Below are 27,878 nucleotides of genomic sequence, written 5' to 3'. Positions count from 1 at the left end.
ATAATATTAATGAACCACCATGATAGTGAACATAGTGAACTTAGCTAAAAAATGAATGTGTCAGGCACAAACAATCAGCCCCATACATGTAGACTTCAAACTAGCTACTTTATTGTTCTCTGCCTATATTACAGAAATCTTCCCAGCCTGGCAACTTTCACTTGGAAAAGACTAGGCGAGGTTCAAAGGCATTCACTGGGCTTAGAACTTGTGCTTACATAGTGACCCCATGCTAATTCCCTGCCATGTCAAAATAAGAATAGGTGCTGATCCAGAGACAATATATGGGGTAATGCTGCAGATCAAAACCATATACATCATAACCTTATAGCTAAATTAGAATTTAATAAACTGAGATATGAACAACATCTGTACATCAACAATAAATAAGAATAAACAGTATATTTGTATTAATATATTAAGCCATAAACATGTTTTATAAATCATAGTGTTTTAGCTGTGCCTTGTACTAAACTAAAACTAAATAAATAGGACAATATATTGTGTGGATCAGCCAGTAGCCACTAGTAGAGAAAGACAATTGATTAATAAATTAAAAATGGCATATCTTGCTTATTTATATTTATAAATTTAGTTTTAGATTTTTATCCCATCATATATAATACTCCCTTTTCCTCCTATTTTCCCCACAACAACAATCCCATGAGGTGGGTTCCGCTGAGGAAGAGTGACTAGCCCAAGATCACCCAACTGGCTTTCATTAAGAGTCACACATCATCAGTCTGAAAGTAACTAGAACTGTAACAGCAAATGCTAAAAATCAAAAATTATAAATAACAGCATATAACAGTGAGTACATAATGTGTATCTGTGAGTTGCATTCAGTTTACTAGGCAGCAAATTGGGCAAGATTTGAATATGAATGCTTTCTTGTCTGCCCCATAATAATAAGTCAAAACTGGTATGATTATTATTGTGGGCAGCACCATTGTACTCTATGCTGTACAAGATGTTTAGCTTTAGTTCCACTATAAATGTGAATTATAATGCCTGGAGTTGCTTTGGAGGTGAGTTGCTTTGGAGGTGACTAATATATTGGTTAAACAAATAAATATTGCTAATGTATTAGGGAAGTACAATAAATACTAAGCACTTATGAAAACCAGGGCAGAAGTGGAATGTTATTTTAATAGGATCCAGGAAAGTATGTTTATTGTGTGAGATAATTGATCCATTTAGTTCAGTGTTCCTTACCATAACCCACATCACAGTTCAAACTGGACAGTGACAAATTGGGGGAAGTTCCGAGAAAGGCTTTAAGACAATGAAGTGTAATAGCCTACCCCAAAAAAATGATTGAAGGAAAATATGATAGTAATTTTCAGTTATCTGAAAAATTTTCTCAAAGAAGGAATGGAGATATTCTTTATTACTCCAGCAGGAAGGATCAAATCCAATGGATAAATTATAAGTACGTCCAGGCTAAAAGTCAGGAGGAATTCTCTGATTGGATACAAGCTACCAACCAGGGTGCTACCAAAGTTGTGAGTTCTCCTTCACTTGAAACAGAGACTATTTGTCAGAGAGTTTTTAGTAGATCCTGAATTGAGCAAAGGGCTAGACCAGGGGTCCCCAATCTCCAAGCCATTGACTATTACTGGGCCATGGCCCATTTGGAACCAGGCAACACAAGTGGTTGGTGAGCATGCATGCAGCTCCATTAATGCAAGTGGCAGGCACTCACATGCAAAGCTCCATTTGTGCGAGTAGTATGCAGACACATTCGCACACACATCTGCCACTCACATAGAACCATCCCCTCAAACATACACACCAGGCCACCAGGCCGCAAAGGTTGGGGACTGCTGGATTAGACTAGACAACTTCTAAATTATCTTTCAACTCCATGGCTCTATGGTTTCTAAGAAAATGCCCGCGTTTTTGCTTTGGTGGCTTGTGGTTGAGATAGCTATGTGGCAATCCTGACCATTAAAAAAAAACTGGAGACTTCTGTGGAAATAAGAACATATTTTTAAATTGCTTAACAGTTGTGATCTAGGAACTGGCAAGAAAAATCTAAAAATTCTTCAGACCTGAAGAAAGATGAACCAACTGCACTTTAGGGAATCCCTTTTGAGTGTGTATGGGATTCTTCAGTTTGTGTAGGCAGTTAATTCCAGGTTTTTCGGTGGCTATGTGAGTGTATCCCAAGATCAGCATCACATCCAAGTGAGGGCAACTTAACAGGTGCTGTTTCACTGACTGAAAGACTGATTGCTGCAATCTGTTGTGGAAAGTCTCAATGCCAGTTAACTGCAGGTAGGAAGAAGATAGGGTTTCAAGTGTTTTAATTACAGTAATAATTGGCAGACTGGGGAGAAAAGTGAGCATTCAGCAGTTTTTCTGTTGTGCAAGAATGAAGCAATAAACATCATTTTTCCTGTTGATATGACTTGAAAACCATGCAGGCTTTTGTGATGTGATCTGCTCCTTTGAGGTGAATAGGATAGTAGTTAGAGAAATAGATAAATAGGCAGATTTATTATGTAACAAAATATTCACCTTTACAGCGGGCAATATGGGCTTTCTTTTTTCCCCACCTATCCGTGAACCAAAGCACTGGCAAAAACAATCTCACTGTAAAGTGGAGTCGGAATAACATCATCTTCGCTGTGGAGAATGCCAGACAAAACAGCTGGAACTGTTTCCACTGATTAAAAGCAGCAGCTATACTGCCCAGAGGAAAAGGCTCTAGAAAAGAGCAAGGGACGAAAATAATAAGTGTAAATAATTTAACCATTCTTTAAGAAGCAAGTTAAAAGTGCTTAAAATCTGCCTTCTTTGTATTTACAGAAACTCTTTGAGTATCTTTCTTTGTCACCCATTGGGTGATCTGTGCTGTGGATAATGGAATGTGGGGAGCAGTTAATCTCAGATACACAGCATTTCTATGGTTACTGGTATTTATTGATCAATACACGGAACATGATTTGAGGCTTTGTGTCCTGTTTAACCCTCTCTGTCTGTTTAAACTCTCCGGTTTTTTTGCTTTGTTTTGAGTTTTTTGGTAAGTGCTTGGTATTCAGATGTGCAAAATCTGCATTAAACCAACACATACCATAAACTACCTAGAAATTAGATCTGCATGAATTTCCCTGCCCTTACTAACACACTTCATTTGCACAAAATAAAACCAAGGGGACAAAATCGGGGATCAAAGGGGGTTGCTGTCAGTTTACATATGCAGTTCTCTTTCTGTACCACTAGACAATGCTATTGATAAGGGTCAAGACTGAGCAAACATTTCTATAAAAACCCCTCTTTGTAAGATATGTTCATAGCATGTGAAACTATTTTGAACTCCCTTTTAAAGAGGGTACCAATTCTCTCCTTGGCCTGCTGCACAACTATGCAAAAACATGCCTCAGCCATTAGTCCAAGTGAAAGCTAAAAGAATGTCCTCTGCATTTATATTTTAAAACTGAATGGTGCAAGGCAACAGTTTATGCTCAGGAGGAACCTGCTACAGGAGTTAACCTACATTCATTGATTAGCTTTCCAGTTTCGGTTATGTAATCAGATTTTTGTCCCCAGTGGTCCAGGTAATCTTAAACCAAGAAATGGTCTGCCAACTACTACCATATTTTTTTTCCTCTTTACTCACAAACACATGTGTGCATACACATATTCTTATTGTACTTTACTGACACTTATGCTCCCACAGCCCCATCTTCTGGCAGAATAAAAGGGCATGGCTCCCAGTTGCTGCTCCATTTCAGTTGTGTCAATGAATGATAGTGGTTTGCCAACATCCTTTTTTTTGGGGGGGGGGGGAACCAGGGATATGTAAATTGATATCAGACTTTGTGTTCTTGGGGGAGCTTTACTAACCAATCTAGGGCAATGTTACTGCACATTTTTATATATTATTATACCTGTTTCTCTAATACGGATTCTAGCTTTGAAAAACTTTTTAGTTTCGATTTTCTCCCTTTTCTCGTTGTACTAACGCTTCTCTTTAATCTTATTTGCATTCAAATTACCTCACCAGGTGGTACACCAATTAGAGGTAAGAATGCTAAACTGTGCCTCAAATGTTCGTATCACTACATTTCTTTTTGCCATGACACGTTTCAGCAGTATGCCATCTCCAGTTATTCTTTCATTCCAAACTCTGTCGGTACACAAGCTCATCTGCCATTCCTTCCCACACGTGTTTGCTTTTGTTTATTTTTAGTGTCTGGCACCTTGTAGAATCATCCATTGTAGGCCTACATAGGTCAAAGGGGGTTATTCAATGGAACATTTGTGAATTGGAAGGTGCAATTCTGGCTCATGCCGCAGACGGTTCTTTGAGCTTTCCAATTCAGTTACTGTCTGGAGTACTGAGTCTAGGGAGCTTTGAAATGTCCGCTGTGGTTTCTGTCTGAAGGGTGCAGTATTTTCACAAGAGAACAGTAATGTTCTTTCTTCCTTACTACTGCTGACAAAAGCTGAACAACTAAAAATAAAATAATTCTTGAAAGGTCATTTAGGAAGCATGGACTTTCTTTGAGGGTTATAAGTGCATCTGTCCAGCTTGCCAGACCTTTCAATATGAAGGTAGAGGGAAGAGATACAATCCACCCAGCCCCATTCTCTCTGAAACTTAATACAGCCTTATGGCTATGGCTCAAAGATTTGTTGAGAGTAAAGGAATCTGACATATATCTGGTCATCTTAAATATTATGTTGTTCATACCTCCATAGTAGCAGCTATATAATCCCAAGCCTACTAGAGTAAGTTTTGTAATTTGAACACGCAAAGTGGTTTCTGGAAGTAATCCTAAGATTGTAATCAGTACTATGTACAGTGATCCTGACATCTTGTGATTTCAGTAACTGCTGCTATTGACTGATCCCTGAATTCTCTGAAATCTATACCTCTGCTAAATTGTATTCACTCAATTGTCCAATGCTACTCTTTTTTTTTTCTTCCCTGTCTTTCTTCATTAAATCATTGCTTCAAATTAATAAAGCAGTCTTTGGTTCTGGTTCAGTTTCTGGGTGTTAATGTTTTCAGTTGTGTTAATATTTGTGGAACAAATGTGGATTGTTATTTCAAAAATATTGGAATTCAATTTAGTGGAAAATCTGAGTCATGTGGCCAAATAGCATAGGCCTAATGGTAATCCAATCTTTCAACTGTAATGTCATAAGTTCTTAAGCTATTTATCTAAAACTACAAAAAAAATAATCTTAAAGCAAAACAATAAACGGCATGTTAAGTAGCCAAGCTATGCCTGTTTGTAGCCCCATTTTTACTCATACCAGACTGAGGCTTTTCCTGCATTTAACTGTCATGTGTTTCTTACCAACAAGTGAGAACATTAACAACTTGGCAAAAGAACCGCCATATGTTCGGTATATCCTTTTTGAGAGAATTGACTTACTACTATAATGAGAATCATCCATCTCATAAAACATAAATCTCTCTATCTGAGTTCTAATGAGGTATTTTAAGAGTTTGCCTGACATTATTTAAAACGCATGTGTCCTGTTTGAATGTCAAAGCTGACATTTTTCTAAGTGCCAAGAGCCACCTCTTGGCATCTCATACGGGATTTCTGTCAGACTGACACCTTTTGTTAAACATACAGACTACTGAATCTCTAGCAGGGATAGAGGAAAGCATTTTTATGAAGGGAGGTTATGCTCACATAATGATAATGTTCTGAGGTCTTTCTAAAGGTAAGTTGCTGCATTTCCATGATGTATTAATTTGATCAAAATGAGACTAGACTAATGGATTATCGTGCCTGCAATTGGTTGGATGTTTATTTTCAGATATGCATAGTTGCTCGGTACATTGGATAGGAAAGCCAGGCAATCTCTCTTGTGCGAAGGTGTGAAGGAAATCAGATAAAGTAGCCGGAGAAGCAGGGTGTTCTGTTTTGAAAACTAACCTTTCCGTTGGCCTTGCAGCCATGAGCCCTACTTTTCCTCTGCAGAGATGCTGTCATTTTTCTAAGAGCTCTGTATTTGTGAGGCATGTTGTCACTTTTAACATTCCCCCTTTGCCTTTCAGGTGAGACCCAGGCTGAAAGGTCAGGGTGAGTTTTGATAGATTGTTCAGAGATATATGGCTCTAGTTGCTGATTGGCAGATTAGAGAAGAGGATAGAGGAATGGACATGGGTTTCAGGGATGATCACCAGATTGCAACAAATGAACCTTTAGAAGAGGTGATTTGTTTCTCTTTTATCAAATGCCGCTTCCTCTATTGCCATAAAGTGACAACAAAATAAGCACAATGGAAAATTAGAGAATTCTTCAATTCTCTTGGAGCAGTTAGTGCTGTCATGTCAGACTTGGTGCAGGCTACCCATCCTCCTCACCAAAAGCTTCTTTGAAGTCACCAGGCTACTCACTCATTCAATATTTGATAGCACGGTTAGCTTCCAAAATTGTTGATACAGCCAAATGCCACTGTAGTTGTATAGTGACTCAATGATAACGTTTCTATGATGCTGTGGAAAACAGATACATGGGAAACAGTTAAAGTAGGTACTTAAGACTTTTCTCTGCCCTAATATGAATCTTATATGTTCAAAGCAAAAGGAGCCAGAATTTAAAATACAAATACCTAAAAACTGACAGAGAAAAGCTGATTAATCTTTCTTCTAATTCTTCTGATATTATACAAATTTAATACTGCTTAACCCTGCTAAGAGACTGCCACCCTTTGGCAGTTTTGCAATTTTGCTTCCTGCAAAGCTTGCAAATCTCCCTTCCTCCCTCCTTTCTAAAGTGAAATAAAGAAGAAAGGGTGTTTGAAGTCTAGATAAATTATAATAAATTATAATAAATACGAAATACGAAAATACGAAATAGATGTATGATATAACTAAAAAAGTAAATTGATGGTAAATTGTATTCCTATATTTGCCTTGTGAACTTCTCAGTTCAAAGATCCTGCAGTGACTGCAGTCCTTGCATAAATCACAGAAACTCAGTTTCAGTCCAGATCTGACATGCCAATCATCAACCTCAGGGAGGAAACAATTAAGCAGGATCATAATGAGCTTCAATAGGAAAATTGCTGAGTTGATTCCCTTTCTTGCCTAATTGCCAATAAATTGGGCTTGGAGATGTTTGGCTGTCATTCTGTGAGGTCCATGTGATTATTAGAAATGCATATTTACAGAGCAACACAGACATGGCTCTCATTTGTGTATAGCTAATTTTAATCCTTCTATAACTCTCTACAGAATTGCTACTTTGAACCACTTTAAAATAAAAATAGCATTTGTCCAGAATTAATACATGCTTTTTGTAATTCTGCACTCTTATGTGAAATGAAGTTGTGCAAAAGATTTTCCAGTTCCTGCTATTCAGACATCTTACTTTCCAAACATTGTGTTAAAATGGAAGCAGATTGAGTAAAAGCCAGGATATTTCTAATTTATAGCCTAGCCCTAAAGGAAAATCCACAATTTTTTCCTCTAACCCTTTTTTATAAAGCCTTCCTCATTGCCACTCAAATGATTTTCATCTGCCATTTACACTCTAAGGTAGAGCACATGTACCTACGCTAGACAGAGGACTCAGTATTGTAATCATCCATTCATGCACTCAGCTACCCACAGCTTGGATATATGGATCTATCCCCAGTCAAGGAACAAATGATCAGGAGTCCCTTTTTCTGGTGCTTCCCTGCAATTGTTATTGGCACACTGTTCAAATAATATATTTGTTTTATGCTCAGAATTTCTAACAATAATTAAAATACAAAAAGTATAAAATATAATTAATATTAAAATTAACTATTATATAAGTTTTGTGGAGGGGGCATAAATTTACAGATTTTCTAAATTTAGAGAAAGTGGAAGCTAAACATGAATCTCATTAAGTTTTCATTGTTCCAACATGCAAAAACAGTTCTTTGGGCCAGATCTTTTGAGTTACAAAATTGTTTCTGCCACACTTCATCCGAATACCTAAACAGCAAGGTATAAACTTTCAAACTGTTTAAAAGTACAAAGCATGAATGCCCCCTAGAAGGTAGCAGGAGCCAGGCTTCTCTGATCAGTTTATTTCTATTTTTCAGATCTGGTACAACAATAGAGAGGGCTCTCTATATCATTTTTATGAAATAGCAGAACAAAATGAACTTCATTAGTTCTCCTCAGATACAGACTTTATACTGCTTCAATTTATTGTTGTAAATGATTTAGGTGACAGTAGTTTATTCACATTATTTTTCCTTCTATTCCAATAATATGAAAACTGAATTTAACCTCCATTGCCTTGGTGTGGGAGGCCAGAAACAGCAATTTCTGTTCATGGTGCTGTTTTCTTTGGCAAACAGAAATGGATTCAGACTCTGACAAGCAGACAGGTTAATGCCTTTTTTCTTGGTTCAAGAGTACATAATTTTTGTGAGTGAAAGCTGCCTTCTACAATCTATGGAATCTCAACTTCTGGAATCACAAATGAAGTATTTATTCCCCAAGAAGTACCAGGTCCCATTCTTGGAATAGCTGCTTAAAATAGTCGTTTATTTATTTATTTATTTTGCCTTTATCATTCTAAACCTACATCTCCCATAACCTGGAAGACAACAATATAGGATTTAGTTCATTCACAGTGGCAGGATAAGAAGGAAGAGTGATACTGTTTCAGTATATTTATATGTAATGTGAATTTGGCAGAGTTTAGTATTCAGCCTGGTTGCTTGGATTGATATGATTACTATTTGGACCCTTTTTAAAGAAAGGGAATGGTAGCATGGAAGGGGTCTCACCCAAGATGTATTTTAAAATTTGAAGTAGTTTAAAATTCAAAGCAGCAAAGCCAATGAAATATCAAGAGTTATGTTAGTATTAAGTACATTGAACAAAAAACCAACGGCACAGGATAGAGTGAATAGAAAATGTATGGCCTGCAAAATCTTCAGATAAACTTTCTGTATCTAGGCCTTTCAAAGGTCCTGGCTGTCCTACCTACTGATGTTGTTACTTGTTGATGTTGTTAGTAGAAAGAACAGTATAATTATATGTAAAATACAATAGAAACAAGGAATTTTTCAAGTTGAAAAAGTTGTGGTTCTTTCTATTGCTAGGCTTAAGAGTAAATTAATTATACTTTGTTGTGGAATGAAGTGTATTTAATAGATTAAGATAGTTAAAGAAAGGTAATGAACTAAGATTAGATTCCTTTGGATTTATTTATTTACTGTGCGTTTATTGGGGTTGTATTTTGTTTTTGGGTTCATATAACACATAGAACTATTTACAACAATTTAAAATATTGTATAATATCTTGCTATGGAAAAAATATTCAGCATAGTTATCTTAAGTCTGGATTCTTGATAGCTTCTCCATATGGGAGAAATTTATTTGGAACATAAAAAGCAATTGAAAAGGTATCAATAATTTGTTTGACTATGAAGCTATGAAGACTGGGCACAACAGATGCTCTATAGTAACAAGCATGGATATCCTACAAGCAGCAACAGGCATCATCTGTCCTCTTGTGTTCATGTTTGCAATAAGAATACAGAACAATAACATACATCTTGTTATAACCGGTGTTGTTTATGTTTTGTTTCTACATAGGGGCTCTCCAAATTGAAAACAGCGAGGAGTCGGATCAAGGCAAATATGAATGTGTCGCTACAAACAGTGCAGGGACCCGTTACTCTGCTCCAGCAAACCTTTATGTGCGAGGTAAAGTTTGAGAAGGCAAGCTTTCATCCCTTTCCCCCTTCTCTTCCATGGTCATTGCCTCTCAAATCACCCATTCAACATTGCAGCAAGAGAATACTTCAGTGATGCTTTGTGAGTGATGAAACTAAAATCCCTAACCTATGAATTCAAGCCCTGGAAGACCCTTCCTTTCCTTTGGGGGTAATATGAGTGATGATCAGATGAAAACAGTCGATGTGAGAATCTGTCTTTTCGTGGGGGAAGGGGGGGGGAGAAAAAGAAAGACATTTGTGGGGCTCTGTAAAATTAGTGGGTTTCTCTTCCTAGGTTTGATCTGTTCTCTGGCAGGTGAACACTATAGTACATTGGCCCAGGAATAGATGTAGCTTTCATGTGTTCTATTGATCAACACCTCCTCTACAACAGGGATAATTGCTGAACCTATGAGAATAGTTGTGATTCCTGCTGTGATCCAGCTGCAGTTTGTTTCATAAAGCCATTTTGCCAGACTATTTTCAAATCTCTGTTTCATTCCTGTGCTCAAAATAGGAAGAGCCTTGATTTCTGTTTGTAGGTCAAAGAATCCAATACTTCATTAAGAACATGCTTTTTTCTGGAGTGTTTTACAAGAAGATAAAATTTTGCATCAGCCAAGAAAAAGTGATGTGAGAGACTCTTCATGGTTAAAGGTCTGACACTTGTCTAAAAGAGGGGGGGGCTGAGTGTAGTAGCCTTTGATGGGCAGATAAAGTGGTATTTTATTTTTACCCAGAGTCTAGATTCTAACAACTGCTTGTTTAAATATAACTTTTCCTCCCTCCCTCCCTTCCTTTCTATTCTCACTCCCAGCCACCTCTGAACATATATAGGTAAAGGTAAAGGTTCCCCTCACACATATGTGCTAGTCATTCCTGACTCTAGGGGGGCGGTGCTCATCTCCGCTTCAAAGCCGAAGAGCCAGCGCTGTCTGAAGACGTCTCCGTGGTCATGTGGCCAGCATGACTAAACGTCAAAGGCACACAGAGCATTGTTACCTTCCTGCCAAGATGGTCCCTATTTTTCTACTTGCATTTTTACATGCTTTCGAACTGCTAGTGGTTGGCAGAAGCTGGGACAAGTAACAGGAACTCACTCCATTACATGCTGCTAGGGATTCGACCCGCCAAACTGCTGAACTTTCTGATTGACAAACTCAGTGTCTTAACCACTGAGCCACTACGTCCCTTGAACATATATACATAGACCATTTATAACAGAAAGTTGCCTTAACCAAGGCCAGGAATGGTTACTCTAAGAAAAGACCAAAATGACACGCTGGAAGTTCGCTTGTCACTTTCTCAATTGCTGTCATAGTGTTTAGACCTCATTTTCTACAGCTGCCTTTCCTTTTTACAAAACAATTTTGACAAACTTACAAAAAGCTAAAGTTTAAAATATGCTTAGAGCTCAGTATAAACACCCATTTCACAACTGTAATGTGATCATGCTTGACCTCATACTTTTTGTATTATTATAAAAAAAAATTCAGACCAAATCTAGTAAAACGAATACTCTGTCTCTAGAGAGCAGGAGGGGCAGAAATGTTTATTTGAATGTATGTCACTCTTAACACTGTTGGATAAGCAATTGCACGTTTTCAGCCACATTCTTTTTTAAGTGCTTTTCCCTTTGTCTAGGCTTGCAAACAGACTTGGGAAAGCTAATGTTTCACCTGAATGCCCAGCTTGCCAAGCCAAAGGAACTTCTCAAAACTGGCCCGATTCCCTGTTTGCTGAGTCTTTATTTAGATAGAGAAACTCCCTTTGGATTTTAAGTAGTGCAGTAAAGTGTGGCCTCAAGTCTTGATGTGAAAAGCATGTTGTTCATCTAGCTGACTGGTTGGCTGCATCTGCAGATAAGGTGACATGAGCCCAGCTTCTGCTACGAAGATTTTTCAGCCCTGCGTGTATGGCTCATTTTCTATTTAACTGTTGTGCTTCTGAAGCACAAATTTTGGAATAAAACTCCATTTTACTGAAAATAATCTCTACAAGGTTGGATTCCAACCTGCAGAATTGTGATAAAGCCCATAGTATATAAAAGCTAGGTTACTACATAAATTGTCTCCTGTGGAAGTTTGCCACAGGTATGGTTAGCCAGGCAATATTTATGCAAGTGCTTTTTTTTTTTTTTTTTTTGCAAAACAAAGTAGATATCCTAACCAGTTGACCAATATTTTATTTTTTTGCAATTCTCTACCATTTTTATACCTGTTTTATATACAATTAGGAAGTTGTTTTCCTTGGCTTCTTATATCTGAGTAAGCAAAATAAGGGATGTGTAAGATCATTGTGCATATTACTGTAGCCATATAATTATCTTATAATTTAATTGTTTGGGAGCTCATGATATTTCTGTCATGATGGTGGTTTTCTCCTTGGCATCAGTAGGTGTTAAGGGAGGGAGAGGGAAGAATTGCTTTTTTCCCACTGTGATTGCTACACATATATATTGTACATACGTTTGTTTTTATGCCTCCTTGGTCCCCCAAAAATAGATCTTTCCCAAAAAGTAAAGATGTCTAAACAATAATCACTTCTTTCTCTTACATGAAATTGTTTGTACAGTGCAATCCTATTCTATGGTCTGCTATATTCCTTATCAATGAAAAAGGCTGGTCAGAATGAAAGATTAAACTTTTTCTGCAGAAGAAATTGATTTAAAAGAATTCTTCTTCAAGGGTGTCTAGATGAGATTTTGGTGGGGAGCAAAACCACTGTTATTCTGACTGAAAGGTCTAGTATTGCACCTTAATTCTGATATTATTTGTTTTTTTGTGGCACATAATTCTTTAATGTTGCCGTAGGAATTTTTTTAGCATTGGAATGTAATATAGAAAATATCTGTCTCCTTTAAAAATTAATTTTGCTAAATTGCCCAACATTTTTAGCCCTTCTTTTAGACTGCAATCCAAAGAGGGATTTTTATATTTTTGTAAAATAAATTTACAATATGGGTAAATTTAATTTCTGGTAATTAGATTGCCTGGTCTTTAATAATGTGCAATGGGAATAGTGCTGTAGCATATCAGTGATAAAGAGCCCAGTTTGATATAATAGTTTAAGGCACCAGACTAGAACCAAGAGATCATTAGGCACAAAGCCAACTGGGTGATCTTGAGCCAACCACTTTCTCAGTCCTAGGAAAGAGGCGATAAATAAGCCATATGTTGACAAGGAAACTTGTCAAGATATGGCTTACTGAATATCTTGACAAGGAAACTGCAGAGACTTGTCTAGGGACTTGCCAGTAGTCAAAACTGACTCAAAGCCCCTCCAAGAAAACAAAAAGACAGTAATCAGTGGTAGTCCCAAAGATACTTTTTTTCAAAATACAATTGGAAACTTTTTCCTTGAAGACGTTTTGCTTGTTATCCAAGAAGCTTCTTCAGTTCTGATTAAATGATGAAGGATGGAAGGACATATATTCCTTGCAGTCATCTGGTCATTAGTACTCTTTCTGAGAGTTGTGGAGGCAAATTGGGGGTTTATCTGTGCCCTCAGGGTCACCTGAAATGAACAACAAATGAAGCAATGTTGTCATTCCATACATTGTAGAAATATCTGAAAAGTTCAGGAGGATTTTTAACCAACACAATATACATACACACTTTAAACCTAAAAATACACTAAGGCAGAAGTTTGTCCACCCCAAGGATAAAACACTCAGACACAAACTGAGCAATATGATATATGCAGTACAATGCAATGAGACCTGTACAGATCTGTACATTGAAGAAACAAAACAACTACTTCACCAACACATGGCACAACTTAGGAGAACAAATCCATCAGGACCAGATTCAGCTGTCCATCTGCATTTGAAAGACAAAGGCCACACTTCTGAAGACAGCAAAATCCACATTCTGGACAGAGAGGACTGCAGGTTTGAAAGAAAGATCAAAGAGGCCATCTACATTATGATTGAATAGCCCTCTCTCAACAGGGGAGTGATAGGACACCACCTATCTCCTGTTTACAACACACAGTCCTTTCAGCAGTTCCAAGAATGTTGCACACCTATTTGCACTATTCAGGTGACCCTGAGGGTATAGATACACCTCCAAGAGGCCTCCACAACTCTCAGAGTGCTAACGACCAGATGACTGCAAGGAATACAGGTAATCCTCAACTTACGATCACAATTGAGCCCCAACATTATGTTGTTAAGTGATAAATTTGTTAAGTGAGTTTTGCCCCATTTTATGACTTTTCCACATTTTTTAAGCGAATCACTGCAGTTGTTAAATTACAAACACAGTTGTTGAATGAATATAGCTTCCGCACTGTCTCTGCTTGTCGGAAGATTTTAAAAGGGGTTCACATGACCCCAGTTTACAGCAAATCATACACATGAACTAGTTGTCAAGCATCCAAATGTAAATCACATGACCTTGGGGATGCTGCAGTGGTCATAAGTGTGAAAATGGTTATAAGTCGCTTTTTCAGTGCCGTTGTAACTTCAAACGGTCACTAAATGAATGGTTGTAAATCGAGAACTATCTGTATAAATCCTTCCACCATTCAGTCAAAACTGAAGAAGTCCAGTTGCCTTTTGGAAAAAATCACCTCCATGATCTGGATAACTTGAGAATCTCCAGAGACAACCAGTGATAGTGAAGCATTGGACTATCCAAACTGCCCACTACCAGACTGGCCTCATAATGTAACAGGTTCTTTGAGTATAGACTTTATTGGAAGATACACATTTAAGTTAAGACCCGCAAATATTACGTTCAGTAAAATCAAATAGAGGTTGCACAACAATTCAAAAGGTTAATAACTGTTAGTTCTTACTTCAGCCTGTTAACTCTTAACTATGGGCAAACAGTAATTCTAAAAATGCATATCGTCTTTCTAAAATCCAGTTATGCCTGAGTTCCATGGATTTAAGGGGAACTTTAAGCAATGTGTAATTTTTAACTCTGGTGAAAACTGTGTAGGTATTCCTTGACTTACAACCACCATTGGGACCATAATTCCCACCTTTAACTAAGACAATTGTTAAGTGAGTCATGCCTAATTTTACAACCTTTTTTGCTATGATTGAATCACTGCAGTTGTTAGGTGAATCACACAAATCTGGCTTCCCCCATTATCTTTCCTTGTCAAAAGCCTGCTGGGAAGATCACAAATGGTGATCACATGACCACAGGATACTGCAACTGTTGTAATACATGCCAGTTGCCAAGCATCCAAATTTTGATTGCATGACTTTGGGAATGCTGCAACACTCTTTTAAGTGTAAAATCTTAAGTCATTTTTTTCAGTGCTTGTGTAACTTGGAACAGTTGCTAAACTAAGAGTTGTTAGTTGAGAATACCTATATTTGGAAAGGATTAATTCAAGCCAGTCAGCTTGTTTCTGACACCATAAACAATACAAGGGGAAATCCTTGTATTACTGTGGATGTGATTGTCATAGCACGAAGGACGAATAAAAGTCTGCAGAAAGAAAGAAATGTCATCCTTCCTTTTTGAAGATATAAGAAGCTGCTTGATATGAACCTGTTTCCTAGCACTAAGGTGTCTGCTCTGCCAGGCAGCATCTTGGCCTCTTGGCATTTTTCATGTCACTTGCTACTTGATTGTTCACATGAAGAACTGGCACTCTGTCAGAGTTTTGCTGCAGAGATTCTCTGTGTAAAACTAGTTAAACTAATTTTACTAGACAGGTCAAGCTTGAGTATGATCCACTCATGCTAATAGTTGAAACTGTTTGGGGAAAAACTGGCCCGAGATAAAAATCATTCGTTGCAAACATACCTCTTCTCAGAATTGCTTGATATGCAGAAATATCGCTAAATTCTTTTAAGTACTTGCCAGAACATTCCTGCAAGGATACATAATTAAGATTGTCTAATAAGGTGTCAAAGAAGACTAAAATAAGTGCATGAGGCATAGCTCTGTTCCGATGATCCAGTCACATATGGATCTCAACACACAAGGACTGGTGAACAGTCCCTCCTCTTACTGTGCCATGCTATGATCTCAGAATAACGGTTTACCCATGGCATAGTGCAGTCAGTTGCTGAAGAAACCCTGGGCTCATGAAAAGGCCCTGTATGAGCTGCCACAGATAAAGGCAGGAAAGGCACCCCCTGCAAGGAGCCATAATCTTGTACCCATGGGGTGGGCGGAGGACTGGTTCCTTGGGTATTGAAATACACATGTAAGCCTATGGTCTGAATGATCAGTATCAAATTTCTTTCTCTAACAGAACTTTGATAAGAAAAATGTATTTAAAGACAGCAATGGCACTTAGACTTATATATTGCTATATTGCTAGGGCTATAAGCGGGTTACAGAATCAGCTTATTGCCGTGATGGTGAACCTTTATCTTTATTTCCTGCCTTTATCTGTGTAAAAGCATGCCAAAATTGTGTGGTCACACCAACAATGCAATGTGCCCCGCCCACCTGCTCATGTGCGTGTGACCACCACCACCCCGCCATGCTGGGGGAAGAGTTTTCGCCCTCCCCAGGCTACAGAGGCTTTCCTGAAGCCTGGGAAGGGCAAAAACAGTCTCCCTCGAAGGCCCTCCAAAAACTAGAAATCCAGATTCATTTAAAAATCATATTACTAACTGAACAAATGTAATGATTCAGTTAACTGTGGCAAGAAAAGTCATAAAATGGGACAAAGTCACTTAATAAATGTATCACTTAGCAGCATAAACTTTGGGATCAATTATGGTTGTAACTCAAGGGCTAACTGTAGTACCTAGTGATATGACTTAAGTTTACAAAGAACAGTACAGGTAGTCCTTGAGTTATGACCGTAGTTGAGCCTAGAATTACAGTTGTAATTTGTTGTAAATCGAAGCAATCATATGATTGGATTTGAATTTTTGTGATCTTTTTTGGGGGGAGGGGAGATGGTTGTTAACACCACAGTCATCAATTTTCCCCAATGGACATTTTTTGCTGGAAAGTGGAAGTAAGTGCCAGAAACTAGTAAAAAAAGTCAGAAATGTGGTCATACCATCTCAGAAAGCTGCAAATGGTCATAAAGGAGAGCTGATGACCAAGAACCCAAAATGCAATATTGTAACTGTAGGGCGTGTGTGCGGCCATCATAGCTCCAAAAATGGGTCAAAAATAACTCTGGGGAGATCTGTCATAACTTTGAATAGTCTGTACAAACATTTTAAAGCACATAGCCAGCATATATTTAGAATTAGAAACTGGCCTTACCTTAAAGTTACATTAGATTTCCATTATTGATAATATGAGATGATATGAAATTAAATCACTTCCTTTCCATTTCATATTATTGGCCAACTCCCTAAAATAGCACATGTGATTAAAAAGTAACTTGTTACTCTATAGAATGCAAGTTCAGGATAAATTGATTTATAATGAAGGCAATCAGAAAGCTAAGATAACCTTGAGGAAGAAACTGTAAGATAAATGAGAGTTGACAATTGCACAAAATAAAGAGGGGAAAGAAAAGGGGAAAAAGAAACTATAATAATTTATGACAAGTCAGAGAGTAATTAAACATGGAGGAATAGATTTATTGGTCAGTCTTCCAAAAGGAAACAATTTATATCATACTCTATCTGCTGAGCTATTATTGTTAAGTAGCAAAGTTTTAATGATGACCTGGTCCTCTGAGTAAATAGAACACTAACATCCTACCGCAACACACAATGTCTTAGAGACTATGTAAGTTCAAATCTCAGTGAAATTTAATATTTGGGGGCAGTAGCAGTGAGATCTTAGAAGAATAGTTATTTATCTTCAAAAACAAATTTGGGGAAATAATTGTACTTTATTCAAATAAATTCTGTTTTCCCATAATAATTATGGCTTCTGTTTTCCCTTTAATGCCAAATTTATTATTGGATAGTTAATGAATGAAAGATAAAAATGATAGAAATAAAAAATAAAATAATGTTGAATGGAACATTTTTATATAACTTATAAACAAACATTACTAAATGTACAGTTCAATAGCATAAAATACATTTTGTATAGTGTTATAGATTTATAATGAATAACGAGAACTTTATACACAGTAGGGACATAATCAGTGGAATACTTTAGCACAGACTAGAAACCTAGCCTTATTTATTTGGGGCATAAATGCTATTGGCTTATCTTTCAATACTAACAATAGTTAATAATTCCCCATATTAGAGGGGTGCAGGGGGCTTTGGTGGTGACAATTACCAATGGAGTACAAGTTGGCTCCCAATCTCACTGATTTCTAGATCTTTTATTGCTGCATTTTTTAAACTGCATATTGATTGATTGTCTATTTTGTCTTTGTAAACTCTGAAATCTTTCGGAAGTACAGCAATCTATAAATGTAATTTTTAAAAGCTTCAGTTCTCTTTGTAGTCAAACAACTATTTATTGAAAAGAAAAAATGTAGAACATGAATGTTCTAAATAGAGATGGTTTGGCTTCGGAATCCACCAATGCAGATTCCCTTTAGGGCAGGAGTTATTATTTCCATCACTTCCTAGTTTTGGTAATAGCCAGTCTACTACTGAGTTGTTTACTTTTAATATGGGAAAGGGTACCGCTCCACAAATTGAACCCAGCACCAGATGCACCCCTCAGGGCAAAATGATTGCCTACCTTTCTTCTAAATAAATCAGAGAAATGTAGCTGAGAAGATGATTATGTGAAAGAAAGAAACATCCTTTCAAATAATTGTAATAAACATCCAAGGCCATGTTTTAGGAAGAGAATTTTAAAAATGGAAAGGTTGGCATTTGCTTGCATAGTTCCTAAATTATGAGTTTAATATTCTTGTTGGATTTTACAATAACCATCTATTGTTCTCATTCATCTTCTATTTTGTTGTTTATTTCTACTTTGAGAAGAGTGTCATGTTATTGCTTCTCCTTTATAATACTGATGCTATTGGCTCTCATCAACTGAGGCAGACTTAATGACTATTTTTAGTAAATAGTGTCCATAAAAGCCAATTTTGCATCTTGTAGCTGTTAGTAGGACAAAAGCTTATGGTTGCTTTTATTTATTTATATAGTTATTGCATCTTAATGTTGCTCTTCCTACATCCAATGTAATGTACTGCAATTCTTAGTATACCAGGATTCTAAAAAGAGGGGAAAGTGACAGAGATAAGGGGTGAAATGGTAGGCTCAGAAGAGAGAATGTAGTAGGCCGTGGGATATTTACTGATAAAACAGAGGCAATTTGAATATTAGACATGAAAAGCTATAGTTTCTCCCATTCTTCAGTCCTTCCAGAGTGGAATCAGCTCTAATGTTTATTCCCTATAGTTCATTAGTATCAACAGAGATTAAGAGATAATCCATCAGTAGCAAATTACAGGCCCGGAGCTTATTCTTGACTGACAGCCCAGCAAGGTAACTATTTATATTAGTGTGTTTCATAAGTACCTCTTCCTTATTGTAATCCAAAGCACTTTGGCCTCCAGGGTGAAGCCAAACAGTTCACTATTGAACGGTATTATCCCACTATAATGTTTTGAGCATCACAGTTTTCTTTTTATATTGCTCACCTCAGGTCCTAGAGGTCCTTTTCATAGAAAGTGAATAATTCTGAACAAAGCAGACCCTTAAGCCCAGTTCTGATAGTAAATTTGTCTGTGGGTGGCACAAAATAAAATGGCTTCTTTTATTTCTTGAATAACAATAATGGCATCAGAGAGCACAAAAGCATGCACAAAACCATCACAAAAGCATGCATCTCTAATGTGTTAAACAAGACTAGTTTTAAATATATTTCCATGTCATGTTATATAGCTAACATTATTAATATAGAAGTCAGTTTACTTAATAAAAAAATAGAGTTAAGCATGTAAACTTGTATATGCAGCCCTAATTCCTCAATAGTCCTCCAGCCATGACTTCCAGTGGTAAAATATTCAACTACAGAAAGAAAGGTGAGCTGGTATTTTATAATTCCATTTTTTGTTTAAAATACCCAATAGCATCAATTTATATTATTCTCTTGTTATTAAATGTATCTTAATATAAAATATCTCCCAAATTGTATCAAAACTTTTTGAGTTTTCAAAAACAAAACCTCATTTCAACAATGGTTTATTTGGCTATATATTCAGAGGCTCAACATTTACTCCTTTCACACAGTGCCTTGGAAACAACTGAGATTTTAAAGTGATGTAATCCTATCAAAATGAAAAATATAATCTTAACATATGCACCCCTCCTTCTTACATGCTCAGACATACATTCACATCAGAAAACAAATCAGGCAACTCCGTTCATTCCTAAAGAAAACAGTGGTATTATTTCTACTGTACTTTACTGATATCCCACATTTCAGATCTGAAGCCCAAATAGTACTTAAGAATAGACATGGGCACACATGTCCCACTGGCCAATGCCTTATTAAACAAACTGTGTCTTTTCCTAGGCTTGCACAGTAACACATCAATCCCAGGAAAGTAAACATTTGAATTAAGAAGCTACCTCTGTCTATCCCAAGTCCAATCCAAAGTATCCAATCACACCCTGTTGCCATTTAAACATATATTTTCCTCGAATCACTTGACTTATTTAAGGTGGCAGAAGCAAGTGAGTTATACATGCCCAGGACACATTCTGGAAAACCTTTTTGAGCTCAAATCCAAAGCATAGCACATTCCTAATATCTATTATTAATGACTATTATATTTTTGTTGAATTTCATTGGGTAATTAAGTCTCTGTTCTCTATAAAGAAAAGGCCATTTCTTTATGATGCCTGTATCTCAGCTCGCACTGTCAACACTGAAGATAAATTCCATGGATTGTTGTACCAAAAGATACAGCCTAACGATGGACCAAATAGTAGAAGCCTAATTCTATTCTATCCTTGGAAATTGTTTATTTATGGTTCCCTCTGCAATATCTCTTGTCCCATGAAGTTTTTTTTAAATGGATGGCCTGCTAATAAGCATGTTTTTCCCTCTTCTCTCCAGTTTTAAAATGTGACTCACAAGCAGTTTTTAATCGCCAGGGCAGCCTCTACATTCTTTCAGTAAAGGTTCAGTTTCAGAGCACAACAAATATCTAGTTTCTGTAAGGTCATTCCTGCAGATGAAATGAGATATTTCATGCCCTTCCGGAAAACAAAACTAACCTCTTACTGTCTCTCCTGCAGGAACAAAAGCAGGAAATGTACTGGATTGTCCTGCCAATTTGGGGTGGCTGTTATTTTCACTTCTTGCCCTCCTTTTTTATTGTTCTTTTATATATAAAGCTTTTGGTTCGTATTGTACTAATGTTTCTCTGCTGTTTCTAGCTGAGATTGGGAAGAGAGAGCAAGAGGTTCTTCGTACTCGAAGAATTGCCACTGTTCACCAAGACTCTTACTGCGATGATTGGAGGTGGGAGGGAGTGGGGTGTTCATATTAAAACTATGAATGGGATAGGTGGGATTAAAGTAGTTCTGCTAATATTAGAGCAGTGGTTGACTTTGAGATCCTGAGTTGAATGAAATTTGGTGTGTATGTACCTTTGAATTTGTGCACATCTGCATGTTGAGGGTTATGTGGATCTGGAAAACGAAGAAATGAATCTACTATTTTGAAACAAAAATGGCCAATTTGTGTACCTGTGAGTGGATGTGGGTGGGAGGATGTTTGTATATGAATTTGCAGCATTGGTAGTCCTGGCCGGTCTCAATCATCATGTTTTGTTTCAGTGCTGTGCAGACACATGCAGCTTTGGCCTGTTTTTACTCTCTGTGTTTTTCCTTGTCTTTTTTTATTCCCTTCTCATCTTCATCGCACAATGTCATCAAACAAAACAAACTTTCATCTCTCAGATCAGCGAGAAGGTTGGTCCTTTTCACTTATTATCCACCCTACAGTATGCCACCTCAGATGGGATTTTTCCAGTAGGGGATTGAAAGTCATCCCTGCAGAAAGGGGATCTGATGGCCGCTGGCTCCAAGCCAGGCCCTGCCCTGCAGCCCTGATGGAATCTGCTTCCAACTTGCTATGACCTTGCTGATAGCATTGATCCATTGTTGCATGTCTTTTGTTGCTTGATGTTTTATATGCACTGACTCTTGTCTGCATGCAATCCCGTTGCAATTTTCCCCTTGTTTTGGGATGGGGGAGGAAGGAATGAATTGCATGCAATTATACCATTAGGCAGCAGAGAGGGTATTGGCTTCATTAGACTGTCTTGTGGTGTGAGGGGCCAAATAATGCAGTATAAGCATTGGCTAGAATAATTAAAGTAACTTAATTTTGGCAGCATAGCTAAAACACATTTGTCCCACCCCAAAGAATACCATGGCTTCCAGCTTCATTTAATATTCCCCTATCTCTTTCAAATGCTGAATTCAAGAGCCAAGGTGGCGCAGTGGTTAAATGCAGCACTACAGGCTACTGCTAGATCAGCAGTTCAGCGGTTCAAATCTCACCGGCTCAGGGTTGACTCAGCCTTCCATCCTTCCGAGGTGGGTAAAATGAGGACCCAGATTGTTGGGGGCAATATGCTGACTCTCTGTAAACCGCTTAGAGAGGGCTGAAAGCCCTATGAAGTGGTATATAAGTCTACTGCTATTGCTATTGCTATTATTATGTACAGTATTACTATAAAACTGTAGGTAATTATGAACGCTCTCATGTTTTCATTTTCTACAATATCTCTGAAAACCAGGGCTGTTAGTCTTTCCCACTCTGCTGTGTGCTAGAGAAAGAAAAATGTGCCCATTTTATTTTTTATCTGTTGCTGGTGGTGCTTTGGGCCATCCATGTATTTTAGAGAGGACAGGAGTAATGTGGATGACAGAAATAAGCAAGTCCCGTATTTTTGCTGTAGTACAATGTCAAGCCAGATAGTTCCAAAATGCTGCTATGCATTGGGATGAGAGAGAAATTGTTTTTGAGTTGCTATTGCCTCAGCCAGCTGTATTGGTAATATAACAGGAATTTTTTTCTTACTCAGAGTATTTCTTTTTGTGAATAAGCAAATTCTTGTTACTTTTTGTGCCTCGGTTATAATGGAAGAAATCATACTAGGAATCTCAGCATGTTTGCACATCAGTTTTGTGGGCAAAGTCATGTACATCTACAGTTCGTCCATCCCAGCGTTTTTCCTATATTGTCCCTTGACTTGTTCCATATAGTTAAAAATGATCTCATGTTTGCAGTTTGCACTAAAATGTTCCTGCTTTCTTCGTTTCTTGCGCTCCATGTATAGCATAATAGCCCTAAATTGTGTAAAGCTGCTGTTTGTACTTGCTTTAAACTGAGGCCCCTCAAGCCATACTTCATTAAGATTATAATTAGAGTATGTTTAATGAGCTGCTGTTGCAGTTGTCCTGAGGCAGTAGCTTTTGTTCTCAATATTCTTTTTTTAACACACTCCCTTAACCAACAATGGAATAAAAAAGTTTTCTTATTTCTAATCTTAAACTTAAATTTATTGAAGGCAGTATTCCATGACATCTTGGCAGAGATGAAAATTGAGAAATAGGAGGAAGATCATAAAGCTGCATAGATTTGTCATGCCTAGTGCTCTGTTGTGCAAGATCAAATAGCAGTATTTCTTCCATGAGTTCTTCGAAATATATATCAATGCCAACAGCCTTGGCTGCAAGATGGACATTTAAGAACTATTTCATGTTTGAAAGTAGTTCCATGTTCCAGTTTCAGTGGCAGGAACAATGTTTACCTAACAGTAATCAATTTTTCAAGTGCATACCTTTGAAACCATTTGACAGAATAAATCCCATGATTTCAAATGTAAAGTTATTCACAAATGCATATATTTTACTACCCTTGAAGAAAAAATGTTGAATTTGTAACAGCTCTTCAACAAACAAATGGATCTTATTAAGGTCCATCACCCATAAATGTTTTACAGCTCAATTATATAATAGGGTGAAATAGAGAAGGTGTTAAATAATCCTATGGAATGTTTCCTGGCTTTATAATTTGTTTGGCATTGAATGTTTAAATTTGTAAAGTAATTTAGGATTAAAGCAGCTTTCTAAATTTATTTATTTAAATAAATACATCTTAGACTTGTTTTTGTCCTCTATTTTCAATTATGAAGGATTCATCCATGCATTTAATTATTGTTCTGCAATTGCTACCAGGTTATATATTAAAAAGTTAAATGTTGATAAAGCACTTCATTTTTCCCCCCTCTCTCTCCATCTTTAATGCTGTGTTATTTTCAAAGTAAATGAATGCAAATTTCAAAACAGCAGTCTGATTTTCTCTTTCTTTGCTATTACCATGTCACCAAACTGTACTGTGATGGGTCCTTGGCATTGTACTGCTGTAATGATAGATGCTCTGTTATATGGGGTTGTCAGTGCAAATAATTAACCTTAAAAGTTATAGCTGAAATATAATCCAACAATGTTTCAGCCCTGGTTTGGAAATTGGAATATAAAATGTCAGCACTCAGGGATGCATTAAAAATATAAATAGTATAGCATTGTTTGAGCAGAAGATATACCTCTAAATGCATTTTTTCTGCTTCCATTTTTCTCTCCTGCTGATAATTCTGTCAATAGTTGGAAAGGCCCCAGGTACCACCATACTGCAACATTTTGTTTTAAAATCATTGTGGTAAGGAGGAGAAAAGGAGTAAAAGAATTATCCAAATAATATTTTGTACTTTCTCCAACTTCCAAAAGCAAAGTAAATTCCAAAAGCAAAATAAGTAAATTCAATGGACATTAGACAATAAAAGAAAATAGCAAATATCGCAGTTCTCTTGATCTAGCCCAGCCTTCTTATAAAGCAAATTCCCTATGTATAAGCTGAAACAAGTAAAAGAGGGAGGGAGGGTTTGTACAAAAATCAGGAATGTTATACCCGTATAACATTTTCAGTGGATGATTTACATAACCATTCCTCCTAAGTGAGGCTCGGTCAGTGAGCTAACCAGTCTTAATTGACCTTAGACACTAAATATGGCCAAATTTGATTACTGTAATAGGAGATAAAGCCTCCTGAGAAATCCATGACTCTTGGGTAGACCTGGAATCTATTTATAAAAAAACCACCAAAGCTAATAGCAAATGTATCAGACAACCAAAATACCGTAGTCACCTGAAAATCAAGCTTGACGTGAAAGCTGCTGTACCATTTTTAACCCTAGATAATGAATGGAGGATTACTTTGCATATTTAACTGTTCTGACCCCCACCTTGCTCGTTCAAAAATGACAGCCAGACAGAACTTCAAAGGAAATATTTTTATAATATTATAATATTATGATATATAAAATAAACACAGATAAATTCTCTGGCAAAACGTTAAGCAGCAATTGCAAAAACAAACTCTTACAGCAAACCACTTCTCCAAGTTGGTTTCTCTGAATCATGAACATGAACGGGGAACCTTGATTAGAACAGGAACAGAACGGAACGAATGAACAAACAAACGAACATTGACTTCTGCAACTAGGGCATGGCACCATCAGTCTTTTATCTGCAGGAGGAGATCCTTAACGAGCCACAGCTGCTTGTTAACCTCTCCTGTGAGCATCCTGAAACCACTCACAGGAGATTTCTGTGTCAGAGTCTGATAGCAGCTCCAAAGGCTCCTACCGAGCCACAACACTATCCCTCACTGCAGGGCCCTTCCCTCGGGTCTGACGGTCCGGATGCGGTCAGGCTGGGTTGTCCGTATGATAGGTTCGCAATCATCTCCTGTGTTTCCTCCTTTGTTCCTTACGCTGAGTAACCCTCAGCATGTGTGCCTCCTTATATAACTCCCAAATACCTTCAGGAACATTCCCCATGATCCAATGCTCCCCCGGTATCCAGTGGCCACCACGTCTCTTCCCGCCCTGCGCAGCGTTGACACCCCGTCCAGGGTCCTCCACCTTCTCCAAGGCCGACGCATCAGCCCCCCTACTGTCAGATTCCGGCGGCAGCTCCAACGGCTCCTGCCGGGCCCTAACACCCTGTCCAGGGTTCTCCACCTCCTACAAGGCCAACCCACCAGCCCCCGTACTGTCGGATTCTGGTGGCAGCTCTAACAGCTCCTGCCGGCCCACAACACTATCCCCCACTGCAGGACCCGTCCCCCGGTTCTGACGCACAAAATGCAGCCCGGAAGGATGGGTGACGGCCTCCACGGAACACAGTCCAAGACACTGGTGCCCCGCCGGGATCCTAGAAACGAAGTCCTGTGCTGCGGGGACCAGGGTCGGCAAGGGCTGTAATCGTGGCGAAGCCCTCCTCGCAGACCTGGCCAATTGGCACTGGACACATGACTCCACGCACTTCTGCACGTCATTTCTTAAGCGGGGCCACCAAAACGTACGTGATACCAAGTGCAATGTCCGGAAAAAAAACCAATGTCTCGCTGCAGAAGCACCATGAACCTGAGAGAGCGCCCATCTACGGAAGTGCCCTGTGGGAACATAGAGCCGACCCCGATACTTGAAAAGATCCCACTCCAAAGTCCACGGGGAAGCCGGCCCTCCTTCTGCCTTTCGTCGCTCCACCCATTCGTCACCCCGCTGCGCATCCTGTATCAGAGACTGTATGCTCATGGGATGATAAACTGTAGCGCAGAATGCGATGGGTAAAACAGTCCGGGGTGGAAGCGAGTCCGCAGGGTCAGAGTTCTCCAATTTCCTAAGCAGGGCATCCGCCCTTGGATTCCACACACCACAAATGCCCACTACATTGTGCGAGCAGGGTATCAAAGCCGCACAAACGTGCCGGTTGTCTGACATAATAGTTTGTTGCTGAGGGACGGCCGCTGTCCGCACAACCCTTCTATTCTTCTTGGGGCAACTCCCCGCCAGGTGTCCAGGATCCCCACAGTAGAAACACAACCCCTCAGTACGTCATCTGTCCATCTCTGTATGTGACACTCGAGGTCTGACAGCACCCAACTCCATGGGCTCCTCCCATTCCACTGCAGTCTCTTGATGAACCGGCACACTAGTGGTCTCCTGGAATGCATGGCGAGGCCTCCGCCTTGCAGCCGGGCGTCTATCCGGAGGCACAAGTGGACCAATGCGTCGAACAATGGCCTGTCCAGCCTTGCCAGTTCATCTTGCAAGGCATCAAACAACCCATCTTGGAAAGTGTCCATCAGAGCTGGTTCATTCCACGCTGAATCCTGGCTACGCAGCCTGAATTCACTTACATAGTCTTGCAATGAACCACTCCCCTGCTGCAGTGACTTCAGACGTCTGGTTGATGTTTCCCCTTTAATGGGATCCTCAAACATACGCTTAAAGTATTGGCAAAAACCCTGGAAGTCATCCAACGAAGGGCTCGGCTGAGTTAACAAGGGGGTAGCCCAACGGGCAGCTGTGCCTGAGAGCAAATCAATAATAAATCCCACCTTCATCCAGTCAGTGGGAAAGTCCTCCGCTCTCAAACTCAGGAACAGCTGGCATTGTCCCAGAAACGTGGCAAACATGGCCTGATTCCCATCAAATTTATCTGGCATGGCTACTAGGCACTTCCTCCTTGGCTGGTTTTTTTTTGCAGCTCTCTGCAGCTGATAAATTTGGTCAGGCAATACTGCTATTTGCTTGGCCAGTCTGGCATTCTCAGCGTAAAGCTGCTCCATAATTATATGAATGGAGGTTTGTCTGGGCAGAAGTCAAACTGTTCTGACCCCCACCTTTCTCGTTCAAAAACGACAGCCAGACAGAACTTCAAAGGAAATATTTTTATCAGTCCCAGCTCGGGCTGGCTGCAAGCCCAAAATAAACACAGATAAATTCTCTGGCAAAACGTTAAGCAGCAATTGCAAAAACAAACTCTTACAGTAAACCACTTCTCCAAGTTGGTTTCTCTGAATCATGAACACGAACGGGGAACCTTGACTAGAACAGGAACGGAACAAACGAACGAATGAACGTTGACTTCTGCAACTAGGGCGTGGCACCATCATTCTTTTATCCGCAGGAGGAGATCCTTAACGAGTCACAGCTGCTTGTTATCCTCTCCTGTGAGCATGCTGAAACCACTCACAGGAGGTTTCTGTGTCAGAGTCTGATAGCAGCTCCAAAGGCTCCTACCGAGCCACATTTACCCCTCAAAATTTGGTTGTAGTTATAATTCACTAAATGATAGCTTTGTGAAAGTCAAAGATTTGTTTAAAATTTGCATTTGAAGTCCTGGTGATAACAATTTTGCCATTCTTTCTGGACTATCTAGACTAATCCTGACTTTTTATTTACCACAACTAAGCCTAAGATAATGACTTGAGTTTTAATTTGCAACCCTTATTTCT

The 27,878-nt window shown here is 38.5% G+C and overlaps 1 protein-coding gene and 1 long non-coding RNA gene across 10 annotated transcripts in view; one reads left to right on the top strand and one right to left on the bottom strand.

The window, feature by feature from the left end:
- The window catches only part of PTPRF (protein tyrosine phosphatase receptor type F), a 624,376-nt gene that overhangs the window by 494,980 nt on the left and 101,518 nt on the right, over positions 1-27,878 (top strand). For 5 of the 9 annotated variants that reach the window (XM_087719818.1, XM_087719824.1, XM_087719820.1 and 2 more), the window contains exons 7-8: positions 4,013-4,030; positions 9,560-9,670. In XM_087719818.1, the coding sequence (XP_087575944.1) occupies positions 4,013-4,030; positions 9,560-9,670 (129 nt within the window). The remainder of the gene's footprint in view (positions 1-4,012; positions 4,031-9,559; positions 9,671-27,878) is intronic. The other 4 variants (XM_087719825.1, XM_087719822.1, XM_087719823.1 and 1 more) reach the window with 1 other exon arrangement.
- The window catches only part of LOC148044625 (uncharacterized), a 156,944-nt gene continuing 141,437 nt past the window's right edge, over positions 12,372-27,878 (bottom strand). Inside the window, exon 3 of the long non-coding RNA XR_015697284.1 lies at positions 12,372-13,197. This is a non-coding gene — a long non-coding RNA (uncharacterized LOC148044625). The remainder of the gene's footprint in view (positions 13,198-27,878) is intronic.

Source organism: Thamnophis sirtalis, unplaced genomic scaffold (genome assembly GCF_051295495.1).
Source record: "Thamnophis sirtalis isolate CommonGarterSnake01/CBP01778 unplaced genomic scaffold, rThaSir2_p1.2 scaffold_7, whole genome shotgun sequence".
NCBI classification, from domain to species: Eukaryota; Metazoa; Chordata; class Lepidosauria; order Squamata; family Natricidae; genus Thamnophis; species Thamnophis sirtalis.
This window is presented reverse-complemented; position numbering and strand designations above follow the sequence as displayed.